General features: G+C 43.5%; 1 protein-coding gene across 1 annotated transcript in view; it reads right to left on the bottom strand.

Annotated features, from left to right (window-relative positions):
* The window catches only part of ASTN2 (astrotactin 2), a 377,384-nt gene extending 366,710 nt beyond the window's left edge, over positions 1-10,674 (bottom strand). Inside the window, exon 1 of the mRNA XM_072124956.1 lies at positions 10,133-10,674. Coding sequence (XP_071981057.1) covers positions 10,133-10,547 — 415 coding nt within the window. The 5' untranslated portion in view covers positions 10,548-10,674. The remainder of the gene's footprint in view (positions 1-10,132) is intronic.
* Positions 10,675-16,259: the final 5,585 nt, after the last annotated feature.

Below are 16,259 nucleotides of genomic sequence, written 5' to 3'. Positions count from 1 at the left end.
CATGTTAAGCAGGATGGTGGCTTAGTGGTTAGCATTACAGCCTTGCAGCGCTGGGGACATGGGTTTGAAGTCCCAGGGTCAACACCTGCAGAGAGTTTGTATGTTCTCTCCAGGTTTGCGTGGGTTTCCTCCAGGTACTCCGGTTTCCTCCCACACTCCAAAAACATACTGGTAGGTTGATTAGATTATGCGTCCCATGGGGACAGAGACTGATTTGGCAAACTCTGTGCAGCGCTGCGTTATCTGTGAGCGCTATATAAATAAGGGAATTATTATTAATTAAGCAAATAGACAGTGGCTGCCCAACTGGTGGATTACTGTTATAGGAAAAAGATGGACATGTCTGGTACCCCTGCATTTTTAATCACCCGTGGCTATTGGGATGAATGGAAATGAACTGCAGTGTTCAGGTCTATGTTGAACATTGCGGGTTTGGATCCCTGAATCCAGAGTTCAGCCACAAGTTTGAGATGGCATTTTGGCACACCTGCACTGGTAACATTCTGGATGTTGGCACAGGGCGACATTTAAATTAATTTAAAGGCAGCTGGTGACGGGGTTAAGGGTTAGTGGTCAGCCGGGGTACAGGCACCCGAACTAAGTGTTTTACAAGGTTCAGCCAAATTCCATTGGCTCTGCTCATCCCTAGTCATTATTAGTGCATGGTGAACGGCAGAAAAAACTACAGGCTGTCCCCTACTTAAGTACACCCAACTTACAGATGCCCCTAGTTAAAGACGGACCCCTCTACCCACAGTGACCTCTGACGAAGCTCTCAGGATGCTTTACTTTAGTCCCAGACTGCAATAATCAGCTGTAAAGTGTCTGTAATGAAGCTTTATTGATAATCCTTGGTCCAATTACAGCAAAAATGTTTGAAACTCCAATTTTCACTGTGGCAAAAAAAAAAAACATTTTTTCTGGATCTACAATTATAAAATATACAGTTTCAACTTACATACAAATTCAACTTAAGAACAAACCGATGGACCCTATCTTGTATGTAACCCGGGGTCTTGCCTGTATGTTAACACAAGTATTAATTAGCCTTTTTAATAAAAAGAATATAAAAAATTAAAGTTTACGTGACTATGGCAATGATATTTGCAGCAATGACTTCCCTCGATCCATATATCGGCCCTATGAGTCGTTGGCTGTTATACTCTACACGTACAGATAATTCAATTTAGAATGTTATTTTTTTAAGAAGTAAAAAGAGAAAACCAAAAAAAAGAACATCCCATTTGTGTTCTCATTGATTTTGGGATTTTTCTTCTGAGAAATGCTTCGGTTTGCTGCTCCGTGGTTTTGTTTGCATTTGGTGATAAGAAGGGAATACTGATGGGCTTTTTCCTCAGTAAAAAAAAATTCTATAAAACGAGAACCGTTATGAAATCGATAAGTCAATGAGGTCCGTCAGCATCTGTTTTGATTGTCATATGGAAACCGGCGCCCTGATACCAATGCACAGCCCATAATAGAGTAACCAAGGCCACTGCGGTACAGAAAGGTTGGGAAGTTGCAATTCCTGGCACACACTATCGAAATTGCAACTCTGTGGCCCTATTTGTGCCATGCGCATCCCTCTTTTTTTAGAAGGTCCTGCAGCCAAATTTACTATAACTGGCACAGGTTTTTTTTTTTTCATTTAAATGGCAAAAAAAAAGGTGATTCGGACATTTGGGCGCTATATTCCATGACAGGATTCACCGCTGGGAATGACTGTATTTATATTTTGATAGATCCAGATTTTTAGGATGCGAAGATACCGGACATGTTTATGATTTCATCTGTTTATTTCTTTTATTTGTGTTCTAGGGAAAGGGGGGTGATTCGAATTTTGACAGGTTTTTTTAAGGTTTTCTCATTTTATGTACTATTTTTATCCCCTTGGGTCTTTGAACGCTAAGAGGTCTGACATAATGATGATGATGTTGGGGGGGGGGGGGTTGGTGATTGGTGCTGTTTATGTGAAATGATCAGCTTTGACCATGGCAACTAACAGGTTAACTGCCAGGACTGTTGCCAGCACTGACCAAAACAGTGAGCTGCAGGTGTCTGCTGTATAAGGGTACATGCACATGAAAGTTATGGGGACCAATTTGCAGCCGCATCATTTGAGACCACATATCGGTCCCCATTGAGGTCTGTGCTTCTGGTCACAGCGTGATGAGCACACGTTGCCTCACCGCATTGTGACTGTAAAATAGAGAGAAATACAGAGAAATATAGGACATTTCACCTTCTTTATTCTGTTCTTTATTTCCCCTTGTTACAGCGCCAGCCCTGCACTGCTCTAGGGAGAGGGGAGGGGTGAGCAGCGCCTACGCCATAATACACGTGGCACAGGAAAAGCCTATGAGTCCTCTCCACTTAGCCCTAACCACTTTATGAGGTATATTTACACTGGACAGTTCTTAACCAGTTAAAGGGATATTCCCACAAAGACAAGATTCTTAAATATACTTGGGATAACAAAATAACACATTCACTAATTTGTTATTAACAAAAATACAGCATTTCAAATATATAATTCCAACCTGTCTCTATCAGTCCTGGTGTACACAATTTTGGTTGCCCCGGGATCTGACTGTAAATTTTCTGGCATAGGGGTGGGCAGGACAGATTCTTCTCATGAAAATTTCTCCTTTCTGCTCCCTGCAGTCTCTCTACTTCCAGCTCCTCCCCCTGCATTTCAAGACAAACTCACACATACACACTTCCTTCCGGCAAGCAGCATGAGGAGAGTAAATCTGCAAGCTACAGGCAAGAAAAGATCTTCATAGCAGGGGAAGGAGTTTTGGCCAAGCTGACTGTGTGTTTTTTAGCTCAGATGTAGCATAGCTGAAGTTTGTCATTGCTTGTTATATCCATCTATGGATCATCAATCATCTCTCATCTCTGATCTGTCTCATCTCTTTTTCTATGTGTAAGATACTTGAATGTTCAGAAGTAAGTGTAGATAAACCTGTACCCTGACAATCTAAGCACATTGTCCACACACATTGGGGCACATTTACTTACCCGGTCCAGTCGCGATCCAGCGGCGCGTTCTCTGCTCTGGATTCGGGTCCGGCCGGGATTTATGAATGTAGTTCTTCCGCCGTCCACCAGGTGGAGCTGCTGCGCTGAAAGTCATCTCATCGCGCCGGAATGCACCACCTCGGACCAGGTGAAGGTAAGCGCTCCCCAAGCAACACTTTTTCGGTTTTTAAATGCGGCGGTTTTTCCGAATACGTCGGGTTTTCGTTCGGCCACGCCCCCCGATTTCCGTCGCGCGCATGCCGGCGCCGATGCGCCACAATCCGATCGCGTGCGCCACAATCCCTGGGCAATTCAGGTACAATCGGCGCAAATCGGAAATATTCGGGTAACACGTTGGGAAAACGCGAATCGGGCCCTGAGTAAATGACCCCCATTATCTCAAAGCACTAGAGGGATCTTGAAATATCTGGGTAGAGTTTCCCCGTCCATGCTCTGGAATATTACACCGACCACCATTGAGTGATTGGAGCTAAAACAGCCATAAAACTGAGTAAAATTGTAAAGAAAGGGGGTTAAAAATGATCTTTATTGTGTAAACATCACTAGGGGATTAAAATCTGAGAACTTTCTTTTATGGGCAAACCTCATTAAGTTCTTCTCCTCAATTATTCCAAATCCCTAAGATAGCATATTCTATAAGTACCCTTACTTGAAAGCATTGCCACTAGAAGGGAATATAGAGCCTTATAAAGCGTGGTCCGCATGTATTCAGCATCTGTGTAAATAAATTGCTTGATATCTCTCTATTGTTGCTTTGCTTTGTTTCCACTGAACTGAATTCTATGCGGGGATGGGCATCGGCTTTGTACAGCTACTCCATATAACATATCATTTTGTGAAACAATATCCCAAGATATTATTATTCTCTTCAACCTAATGACTTCAACCTTGACTAACTTGTCCGGGTACGAAAACCCAAGAGGAAAGGTAAGTAAGGACACATCTGTATGTCAACGAAGGAGACTGGGAAACGATTGTAGACCAATTATATCCAATGGTCCCTAGGGCCTTGCACCCCATGAGATGGCTCGAAACGTGCCCTAAATCATGAGTCTATGTTCTGTATGTATAGAAAATACTGTATGTCCATATGAATGAGTCCATATCCCACAAGCACCTTACATTACATCCACCCCCACTACCACCCATCAATTGCCGTTCTCCATTGTACATTGAATATTGATTTCTCGTGATCCATGTCGGAAAATTCCCCAACGTATGAAATCGTCTCTTTCTTAGGGCATGGAATGAGGAATAAATTCTGGCTATGTAATAACACACGTAATCTCTATGGAATTAAAGCAAGTTAGAGAGAAAACACATTGGCTGGGGAGCGCTAAGAACTTGATGTATGAACTCATCAATTCTGCAGCGTGGTCACCAGAGCCGCCCGGGGGTCACCAGGTTTGCTGGAAATATTAGAGCTGCAGCTTCATTATAATCCCTGAGACCTGAGCAGCCTCCGAGGTTAATAGTTTTCATATTAATGGCTGCATGTAAAACTAATATAGAAGAAATCTGATTTAACCCTGCCTCTACTTCTAGCCGTCACCTCTGCAGTCCTTACCTTTTCATCTGACTTCTTTTATAGCGATGTCATTATCTGTCTTTTTATTCTAGTTAACATTTTCATTAAATGACGAACCAAGAAACTGCAAACAGCGAATTATAAACAGGGGATAAACTTTCACAGTATTTGCCAGACTGTAGGACTTTTAGGACCCATTCACATGGCCATCGTGGGGACGTATAGCCCCATAAATGGTTATGGCGACCCGGTGGCGGTACGGTGCTACACATTTGTGGCACCTTACGGCACCGTACACAGGGATGCTACGGACGGGCGAGCATACGTGTGTGTGAATGCACCTTAGGCTACATTCACATGATGTATGCCTGCCGTACTGTAGTACGGTAGGCATACATTGGCGCTGTGGAGAGAAGCAGGGGATGAGCGCTGCTCACCCCCGCCCCTCTCCATAAGAATATACAGCGCACGGCGCCGTATCACGTAGAAAGATAGGACATGTCCTACGAGCGGTACGGTGCCGCACGTTTGCTGCATCATGCCACTCCCGCATGGAGCTGTGAGTCCATAGAAGTGTATGGGGGGCGTATATCGGCCATATATACGTCCCCCATACATGTGTGTGAATGTAGCCTAACTCTGTATTTCTCTTCCACAATGTCCCTGCTCTTACTGAATCCAATCTATGGTGACGTCCAGTCCTCCTTTGTGCGAAGGGTTAGGATCAGGTATCAATAGAATATATGATGAATACTGAATACAGGCGGTCCCCTACTTAAGGACACCCGACTTACAGACAACCCATAGTTACAGATGGACCCCTCTGCCCCATGTGACCTCTGGTGAAGCTCTCTGGATGCTTTATTATAGTCCCAGACTGCAATGATCAGCTGTAAGGTGTCTGTAATGAAGCTTTATTGATAATTCTTGGTCCAATTACACCAAAAATTTTGAAACTCCAATTGTCACTGGGGCAAAAGAAAAATTTTTTTCTAGAACTTCCATTATAAAATATACAGTTTCGACTTACATACAAATTCAACTTAAGAACAAACCTCCAGACCCTATCTTGTATGTAACCCGGGTTCTGCCTGTACTGAAATATTAGCAGCAATGCTCGGAGGCACTGTTCACAGTCACTTTACAGTGGACAGTCTGGGAAAATGGGTGACAAAATGTAAGATTTTGTCTACTTTTAAGTCCATTGGACTAAACTAGGTCCCTTTAAAGCACATCAGCGTTTACTCCACTAAATTACCAACATCCTCAAATAGTCCTTTCTAGCATTCCCTCTGTTACAGTAAAATATGCAGTTTACATTTAAAAAAATTGCGCCAAAGCAAGTTATCCGAGAAAAGTCACTTTTGCCATAGATGAGTCACTTTCAGAGGAATGTCCCTTTATTTACCCTTTTTTGGTTCTATAACACCTACAGGACCTTCGCTTGTGGTTCTGTGAGCTACAGAATCAGGGATACAGGCGGCCAAAGACATTGGGGCACATTTACTAAGAACAGTGCAGTGTGCACTATGTGCAGTTTGCCTGTGTATAGTGCAGGGGGCGCCAGATTCAGGATTTCTGGCGCACGTTCTGCATGAATCTGGCGCCTCTGCACTGACAGAGTGTGCCACTTTTTTTTTGGTGCACTGTTAACATGGGGCGTGTAACACATTTCTGTCGGACATTGCATGATAAATTTAACGCATGGTCCAACTAAGCATTGAAACGCCCCCCTTCAGTGAAGAAATTTACATTGTGTAAAGAATAGAGCAACCACGCCACAAAAGGGTCACATGCGCCACATATGTGGTGCAGACACTTCTTAAATACCTGTGTTTGCACTAGAAAGAACATGCAAAGTCCAACAGAACACTGGCGCAAGGTCCATAGTAAATGTGCCCCAAAGTTGGAAATACGAGCTACAGATGAAAATCCAGTTCCCATTTATGTCCATCATGATAAACCAGGGACACTTACCGTATTTTTCTGCCTATAAGGCGCACCGGACTATAAGGCGCATTAGTCCGATGCGCCTTATATATGTAATAATTCCATATATAAGGCGCATCGGACTATAAGGCGCGGGGTCCGGGGGCGTGGCGGAGGTCCGGGGGCGGAGCGGAGACCCGACGGGAGAAGAGACGCGACGCGACCCGAAGACGCGACCCGACGAGACGCGGCGAAGGTGAGTGGGGAAGGTGAGGGGGAGGTGGAGGAGGGCAGTGGACCATACTTACATAGGTCCCCGCTACCGGAGACAGCAGATCTCCAGCGGGAACTGCAGACCACGCGGCAGAAGTTGTTCGTGCCGCGTGGTCTGCAGTTCCCGCTGGAGATCTGCTGTCTCCGGTCTCCGGTAGCGGGGACCTATGTAAGTATGGTCCGCTGCCCAGCGCCATACATAGGGCGCACCGGACTATAAGGCGCACTTTGGATTTCCACGGAAATCCAAGGCTTTTAAGTGCGCCTTATAGTCCGGAAAATACGGTACTCATAGACCCTGGCACCGTGACTTTGGTAATCTTCTTACATGTATTATCCAGGGCCTCCTTCCTTCTAAAATCATCATTTAAAATTATGCTAATGAGCAAGACGTGTGACTCAGGGTGACCCAGAGCCCAACCATGCTCCAGCTTCATGGGCTCTTACACTGTGCACGGAGCACTTTCGCCCTACCACTGTGTGCTGAAACTTCCTCTGCTGCAGTGAGCTTTCATCAGAAAGAAGGAGGGAGGAAGGTGCAAGAGGGGCTCTGGTAACACTCCCAGAGCCCTTCAGGCTCATTACTATAATTTTACAAGTTGATTTTAAACAAGATTACACCAGGTACGTTGTCTGGACCTATGAGTTAGTGCCCCTGGTTTATCATGATGGATTTTGATGGTAGATTTCTTTTAAGCTCCTTTAGGGAATTTGAGAGTTTTTGTTTAAAAGCTGCACAAGAAGTCGCAATGAATCAACGCCTGGAGAGGACTGGAGTGTTTGTGCGCATAAATCAGCAACCTTTTTGGAATCTGGAATCAGGTGATAACACTGCAGAAAAAGCAAACATGGAGAACTCTGATGGGAGGTTGCAAGAAAAGGCGCAAATTCCCCACTGCACCCAAAAAAAGTAACAAGAAAAAAGAAGCGGAAAAATACTACACGTGACCCACAGAAGATTATGCAAAAAAATTATACATCAAAATGTACAGTATGGCAACAACATATAACATACACATAATAATCAGGGGTGATCACATTTCCCCAAAACAGTTTAAAACAGTGGATACACAGTATGATTAGGATACGGATTGATATATAAGGATGTATATACAGGCGGTCCCCTGACTTACAGATGACCCCTAGTTAAAGACAGACCCCTCTGCCCACTGTGACCTCTTGTGAAGCTCTCTGGATGTTACTATAGTCCCAGACTGCAATAATCAGCTGTAAGGTGTCTGTAATGAAGCTTTATTGATAATCCTTGGTCCCATTCCAGCTAAAATTTGGAAAATCCAATTGTCACTGGGACAAAAAACATTTTGTCTGGAGCTACAATTATAAAATATACAGTTTCGACTTACATACAAATTCAACTTAAGAACAAACCGATGGACCCTATCTTGTACGTAACTCGGGACGGTCTGTATTCCTATAGTTCAATGCAAAAAACAAATATTTATACATCCAATTAAATATGACTCAGTCTGTATATTATTCATACTTTGTATCTTTGTACGTTCTTACACCTTTTTGTGCAGTATTTGACTCTCAGTAACTATTCCATCGTAGTGTGTTCAGAAAGATTTTCCATTATGTCTGTACATTTGGATCACATGAAGGTCTGATTTCACACCATCCACATGCAGCAGATTTGTCGCAGATATTTCTTTGCATTTATTTAGTTTTTTATTTTGGCGGCAAACACATGGAATTCAGAACAAGACTATGTCAGTCATCACATATCTCATGTCACACGGCCGCCATAGGCCCTCATCCTACGGGAATAAACAATAAAGTTCTCCATTCACTGACTGCCAGCAGAGATACTTAAACCTGTTATCATTTCACTTGTTAAAAAAAAAAAAGATAATAAAACTTTCTTTGCATAGAATCACATCAATATCCTACATTGCCTTTATCACTTTTGCGTTTGGATGTCACACAGAATAATAGAAAACTAAGGAACTAAAATATATCTGACTACCAGAATATAGAAGTGATCTTGTCTCCAAAGTCTTAAAGGGAATCCACCATCAAAATCCATCCTGAAAAACCAGAGACACTTACTCATAGATCCAGGCACTGTGACTGTTATAATTATGCTAATGAGTCTAACATGTTATGGGGGTGTTACCAGAGCACCTCTCTGCTGCAGCTTCACGGGCTGTTACACTGTGTAGAAGCACCTCCCACTGTGTAAGATTCAGTTACCAGGGGGAGGGTGTAGGGAGTGTTGAGGGAACAGAAGAGAGCGGGAGATAGTGTAACAGCCTGGGGCGCTACATAACGGATTGGCTCTGGTAACACCCCCAAGAGCACTTCAGTCTCATTAGCATAATTTTAAGGTTAAAGGAGGCCATAGATAACAAGCATAAGATGATACCACGGTGCCTGGACTGATGAGTAAGTGTCCCTGGTTTATCATGCTGGATTTTGATGGTAGATTTCCTTTAAAGTGATCCGCTCAGCACAATATAACAGTGATTTGCTTACCAGGATTGAAAAGTGCTCCGCCCACAAGAATACGGAAGTTCTCTGTTCAGCACAGTATAAAAGTCATCGCCTTACCAGGATCTGAAATACCTGGACCTAAAAGTGATCAGTCCTCCAGTACTTTCCCTTACCAGATCTAACAAAGATCTCCCAAAGTGCCTAAAAAGAACCTAAGCGTCTATGAAAGAACCTACCTGTCTATGACCGCAACTATGCATCTATGAAGAGCACCTACCTGTGTATGAAGAGCACCTACCTGTCTATGATTGGAACTATGTGTCTATGAAGAGCACCTACCTGTGTAAGAAGAGCAACTACCTGTCTGACTGTCACTACCGCAACTACCTGTGTATGAAGAGCACCTACATGTCTGACCGTCACTATCTGTGTATGAAGAGCTCCTACTTGTGTATGAAGAGCTCCTACTTGTGTATGAAGAGCTCCTACTTGTGTATGAAGTGCACCTACTTGTGTATGAAGTGCACCTACCTGTCTATCATAGAACTTACCTGTCTGTGAATAGCTACCGACCTGTCTATGAATGGCACCTACTTGTTTATGAATAGCACCTACCTGTCTATGACAGAACCTACCTGTCTAGTAGAAGCACCTACCTATGATCAACACCTACCAGTCTCTGAATAGCCACCTAGAGCAGACAGACTTGAGAAGTCACCTTGCCATTACAACACCATAACTCATATGAAGGGTCAAGCATCAGCTTTCCACAACCAGAACCAGCGGCTCCATCCCCCATGTAGTAGTCGGGCGGCACATAAGACATCCTGCCCCCCGCCCCTCTGACAACATGTGGAGCAGGCCCCGGCTGCGCCCCCTCCCCCGGTGTCCCCGGTCCCTCACCCAGGGTGAAGTAGGGCGGCTCGGTGTTGTGCAGGTCGTCCCTCACGGACAGGCTCCCGGGCGCCTCGCTGTGGACGTGCAGGGGAAGGCGGGAATCCCCGGCTCCGGGATGCACGGAGGACACGGCGGCGCCGCTCCAGCTCAGCTCCCGCTCCCGCAGCGCCGGTAACGTGGACACGGTGACGGTCTTCAGCAGACATCCCTGCGGGGAGGACGAGCGGGCGATGTGCGGGAGCAGAGCCAGGAGGAGGCCCAGGCACAGCGCGGCGGAGCGCGGCATGACCAGCCTCACAGTCCCGGGCTGCACACTGCATGGACGGGCGGCAGACATTAACTCCACATCTCCCGGCACCGGCCGCGACTCCCTCAGCTCACACAGTGATCGCCCCTTTAACTCTGTGTACCGCTCAGCCATTTATTACACGCCCTCTTAACATTATGTCTCCCGGCAACAGCCAATCAGCTTGCGGTACTGCGGTCCATGGGGTTCCGCCTCTTGTCTATTTAAGGCCAATCAGCGGCGCCGGGCTGAGCAGGGATGCGCCAGTGATGGAGAAGTGCGGTGCGGGTGACCCGGCGGGAGCCGCTCTCCGGTCACCTACAGGAAGTTACTAATCAGTCTCCGGGGTGTAAGAGGCGACAACATGACTGAGTGCCCGAGCCACCTGCACCTACTACATATGTATCACCTGCAGCACAGTCCTTGACGTGTCCTTCTCTAGACGGATATCCCCTCTGTGACATGTGTGACCTCAGCTGTGACATGTGTGACCCTAAGTATGTCATGTATGACCTCAACTGTGACATTTGGGACCCCTGACATATGTACCTTCAGCTGTGACATGTGTAACCCCCACTGTATCATGCGTGACCCCAGCTGTGACATGTAGGAACACTGCTGTGACATGTGTAACCCCTGCTGTATCATGGGTGACCCCAGCTGTGACATGTAGGAACACTGCTGTGACATGTGTAACCCCTGCTGTATCATGGGTGACCCCAGCTGTGATATGTGGTACACCTGACATGTGTAACCTCAGCTGTATAGTGTTTCACCTTAGCTGTGACATGTGTGACCTCAGCTGTGACATGTGTAACCCCCGCTGTATAGTGTTTCACCTTAGCTGTGACATGTGTGACCTCAGCTGTGACATGTGTAACCCCCGCTGTATCGTGTTTCACCTTAGCTGTGACATGTGTGGCCTCAGCTGTGACATGTGTGACCTCAGCTGTGACATGTGCATTTCGCTGTGACACCTGTGACCTCAGCTGTGACATGTGTGACCTCAGCTGTGACATGTGTAACCCCCTCTGTATCGTGTTTCACCTTAGCTGTGACATGTGTGACCTCAGCTGTGACATGTGTGACCTCAGCTGTGACATTGTGTGTTGCTTGCGGCCCGCTATTGCACATGTTGGTGTGCAGGTAGCCTAATATAATTACAGGGAGTGGTGGTCAAGCATGCGCACCAACAATCCATTACATAGAGAACTCAAAGGCTCAAGATTGTATCCTATGGGGCAAAATTTGGATGCAAACTAAGTGCAGTACACTCCACCTTTTAGGAAGAAATCTATGACTCTGGGGGACCTTATCAAAAGCCACAAGTCTGGGTTGACTTCTAATCTAAATATAAATACGAGTTATGTTCTGATAATTGTGGAGAGTGACATGGACATTTACTTTTGTGTTTGTCCCTGAAAAACAAATAAATAAAAAAGGTATTTACCACTCTCCGGCTTCCTGATTATTTACAAAAAGCGAGCAGCACTCCAAAGGTAGAATTCCTTTCAAGGGCTTGAAAAAGGTGTCCAACACCGAAATGTTGCCACTTGCCTCAATAAAGATCACCAACTTTGAATTCTACCTTTGGAGTGCTGCTCGCTTTTTCCAATTTGTATCTGCATAAGGACCAAGCCAGGACCTTGGCGGGCTTTGCAGACTTGAACTTTACTTTTTGTGTTCCTAATTATTTAGTTAGATCCTTTGGTGCCTTGTTGACATGGGCTGGGGGACTGCGCTTCTAGAGGTAGCTGTCATGTGACCATGGCGGTCAATTAAAATCTGCAGCAGTCACTGGAGAGAGGATGATGAGGATTCAAAAGTGACATCACTCTGCCCCCCCACCCCCACAATCAATGTGGCTGTTCATGTGACCACCAACACTTCTGGCCCAGCTAGAAGGATAGCAAATAGAGGTTAGTAATACAATTATTACTACTATTAAAAAGTAATAAAAGAAGGTTAGTAATAAAAAACATCAACATCACAAGCTCGTGTAGCAGAGAGAATCCCCTTCATATGTTGAGGAAACTTACTATAGATGCAGAGCATGTCCTTAATCATCTTCTCAGACCAAGGTGTAAGTTCCAAAGACCAAAGTTCATTAGACTGATCTCCCCAGTTTACACAATTCAATTTTGAAAATCAGTAGCCATCTTTTTACAAACCGGATAAATTCTTCACTTTACAAAGTGTGTCTACCGTCTCTAAGTGGCTTCAGCTGGCCCTGTGGCCAAAAAAATCTCCACTCTCTTGTCGCCGTGTCTGTGTGATGACCATTTCCTATTCTGTATGATAGTCATCATGTACTAGGCACAGTCTTACACTGGGGGGCGGACTGATACTCCAGTCACAGGTAAAGCTGAAGCCTTATCCTTGCCATTATATCATTTGTGATACTCCAGTCACATACAGAGCTGAAATCATCTATCCATTGTTATATAATTTCTGATACTTCAGTCACATCCAAAGCTGCCACCACCATCTACTGTGACATCATCTCAGATAAAGCTTTGTGCCAGTAGCACACTGCTATAGACCTGCATGATAATACCCATATACTGTAATACTATAGTATTGCAGTATATGTCAGGATTGATCAAAAGTTTTTTTTTTCCTCATTAATGTACACGCTGTACCCCATCTTGCCCGGAAAAAAAAGAAATTGTAGATATTTTTGTTAATTTATTAAATAAGACAAACGGCAATATCATATGATCAAAGTATTCAGACCCTTTGCTCAGTATTCAGTAAAAGAACCTTTTGAGCTAGGTGAACTTTGAGCCCAGTCTGCGGTCCACATTATTTTGGAAAAGGTTTCATCCTGGTTATCTCTGTACTTGGCCGCATTAATCTTTCCTTCAATTCCATCTAGTTGCCCTGTCCCTGCCCCCATAGGATTGTAAGGGATTGTATGGGATTGACTGGTGGAGGGCTGCAGTGATAGTTGACTTTGTGGAACTTTCTCCCATCTCCATAATGCATCTCTGGGGCTCAGCCACAGTGATATTGGGGTTCTTCTTTACCTCACCAAGGTTCTTCTCTCAAGATCTTCTCCAGGTCGAGGAAGAGTTGTGGTTATCCCAAAATTCTTCTTAAGAAATATGGAGGCCACTGTGCTATTAGAAACCTTGGGCAGTACTTTAGACCTCATGATTCTCATGTGCTCTGACATGCACGTTGAGCTGTGAGGTCTTATGTAGATATTGTATGAGCATGTGATATTTCAGTTTTTCTTGTTTAACCAGTTTCTTGCTGCTGTACAACTATATATGTACACGGGTTAAGCCCTCTCCATGTGCGGTGGATGTCATCTGTATTACACAGCTGAAACCTGCTGGTAACTGTCACGGTTGGTGCTGGCAGTTATCCTGTTAGGTGCCGCTGTCAAAGCCAACATCGGCACCTAACAGTGCTTCAGATGGGCGCCGCCAATTTGGATTGGCGATCCACGCCCTTTATGATGTCTTTGGAGGGCGCCGATTGGTTGCCGTTACAGCAGAGAGTCTGCTTAAGGCTCCCATAGCTGCAATTCATTGATCTGTATTAGAGACTGGCTCTAATAAAGAAGCAGTATATTCACAATACACTGCAATACAATTGTAACCCAGTATATTATATGAGTGTTCAGACACTCTATGGTTAAATCACCCTAGGAGATCTGAAATAATAGTAAAAATAAAAAGAAGTTTAAAAAAATATAAAAATTCAAAAAAACCCCATTCCCTAAAACATATATATATATACATCCTATGCAACGTTTTCTTCATTTTACTATTGGACTCTGTTGGTGAGAGTGCAGGATAGCACCCGAATTTTCCTTCATTTTTTTCTAAAAGATTGTGCTGCTGTTCTTCTACTTTTTGCTATCTATATATATACAGTACAATTGTACTATACAGGCGGTCCCCTACTTAAGAACACTCGACTTACATACAACCCCTAGTTACAAACGGACCTCTGGATATTGGTTATTTATTGTGCTTTAGTCCCAGGCTACAATAAACAGCTGTAACAGTTATCACTGGTGTCTGTAATGAAGCTTTATTGGTAATCCTGGTTCTTGTGACAACCCAACATTTTTAAAATCCAATTGTCACAGAGACCAAAAAAGTTCTGGCTGGGATTAAAATGATAAAATATACATCTCCGACTTACATACAAACTCAACTTAAGAACAAACCTACAGACCCCATCTTGTATGTAACCCAGGGACTGCCTGTATATAGTACAATCATAAACATGTTAGGTATCACTACGTCCTAAAATGCCTACTCTATCGTAATATAAAAACAATTATTCGCGACAGTGAACCCCTTAATGTAAAATAGCACCTTAAGCTGCCTTGTACACTATAATTTGACAAAGTTATTGTTTTCAGAATATGGCAAGACTAAGAATTTCTTTTTTCACAAAAGATTTAAATTATTTTTGTAATAAAACCTAACATAGTGTTTATTTAATTTTGAAATGATAAAAAGTGCTTTAAAAAGGTTTAGTTACTCTTTAAAGTGTTTTTTTTAAAAATGTATTGTAAAGATTTTTTTAATAAACAGTAAATGCCAAAAGAAAGGAAAAGTCTTTCATGTTTTTATTTTAAATAGTAAAAATGACCACTAATTTATTTAATGGATTTTGTTCTTTTTCATTTTACAGTCATCTTTATACATCATAGATATAGGGCAGTGATGGGGAACCTATGGCACTGGTGCCAGAGGCGGCACTCGGAGCTCTCTATGTGGGCACCCGGGCCATCACCCCAGCATGAAGCTCACCAGACAGGACTCAAAGAATGTTCCTGCAGAATCTTCCTTCAATGATAGGAGAATTTGCCCTCCTCCTTAGGAGGCTGAAGGATTGAAAGTTGTCAAAGAACAAGGAGAAATAAATTACTGCTTAAATTGCTGTGCCGGCACTTTGCAATAAATAAGTGGCTTTTGGTTAAAGTTTGGGCACTCAGGCTCTAAAAGGTTCTCCATCACTGATATAGGGTGTATTTCCTAACTGGGACAGGGCTAAAAGCTGCCATCTGCATTATTGGTTCCTTTTGTATATTTGAATTCATTTTTATTTTATACACTGTGACCCTAAAAAACCCCAAAGTGCTTTAGTTACAGATTCATCCTGCAACTGGTATGTGCATATTAATTACAGGTGCACTACAGAGCTGGTTTAGGTCTGACGACATACACAACTTATCCTTGGGTCAGTATAAATGTGTATATAGCTGTGTAGGTTGCAACTTATAGCAGGACACGTTCTCATTGATACTATTTTGGGAAGTGTATGACTTTTTGATTTTTTTCCTCCCTTTTTTATTTATGGTAAATAGTAAAAGAAATTCTGACATGTCTAATAGCTATTTTTGATAGTATAGGGATTTTTACTTTACTTGTTTATGATTTTTTTTTTACTTATTAACTTTTAGATTTAATATACAGAGAGGGGGGTTATTTAATATTTTACATTGAAACATCTCATTTATTCTTTTCACTAGCTTCCTCCTCTTCCCAATACAGTTTTTTACATGAAATGCAATATTACACAATTACTATTGAACCATTCCACTAAATTCTATTTTGAAGACAACAGACTGCAAGCACATAGGAGATGTTCCCACACACAGGGGAACCATTCCTTTCATTGAAAAGGACTAAAGGTTCCCCTAAGATTTTGTAGACTTATTTGACCCCCACAGCTGAGGCTAGTTGCTTTGCATTATACCAGTGGTGCAATGTGTCACAACATAGGCATTGTATACTTTATGTAAAATGCAAATACGTTTTCCAGGATGGGATAAGGAAACATTGCCTCTTTTAGCCACTTTATAAGGCAGCTCCCTTA

The sequence above is a fragment of the Engystomops pustulosus genome, chromosome 9, assembly GCF_040894005.1.
Source record: "Engystomops pustulosus chromosome 9, aEngPut4.maternal, whole genome shotgun sequence".
NCBI lineage: Eukaryota > Metazoa > Chordata > Amphibia > Anura > Leptodactylidae > Engystomops > Engystomops pustulosus.
The sequence above is the reverse complement of the archived record's forward strand: the minus strand, read 5'-3'. Positions and strand labels throughout refer to the sequence as shown.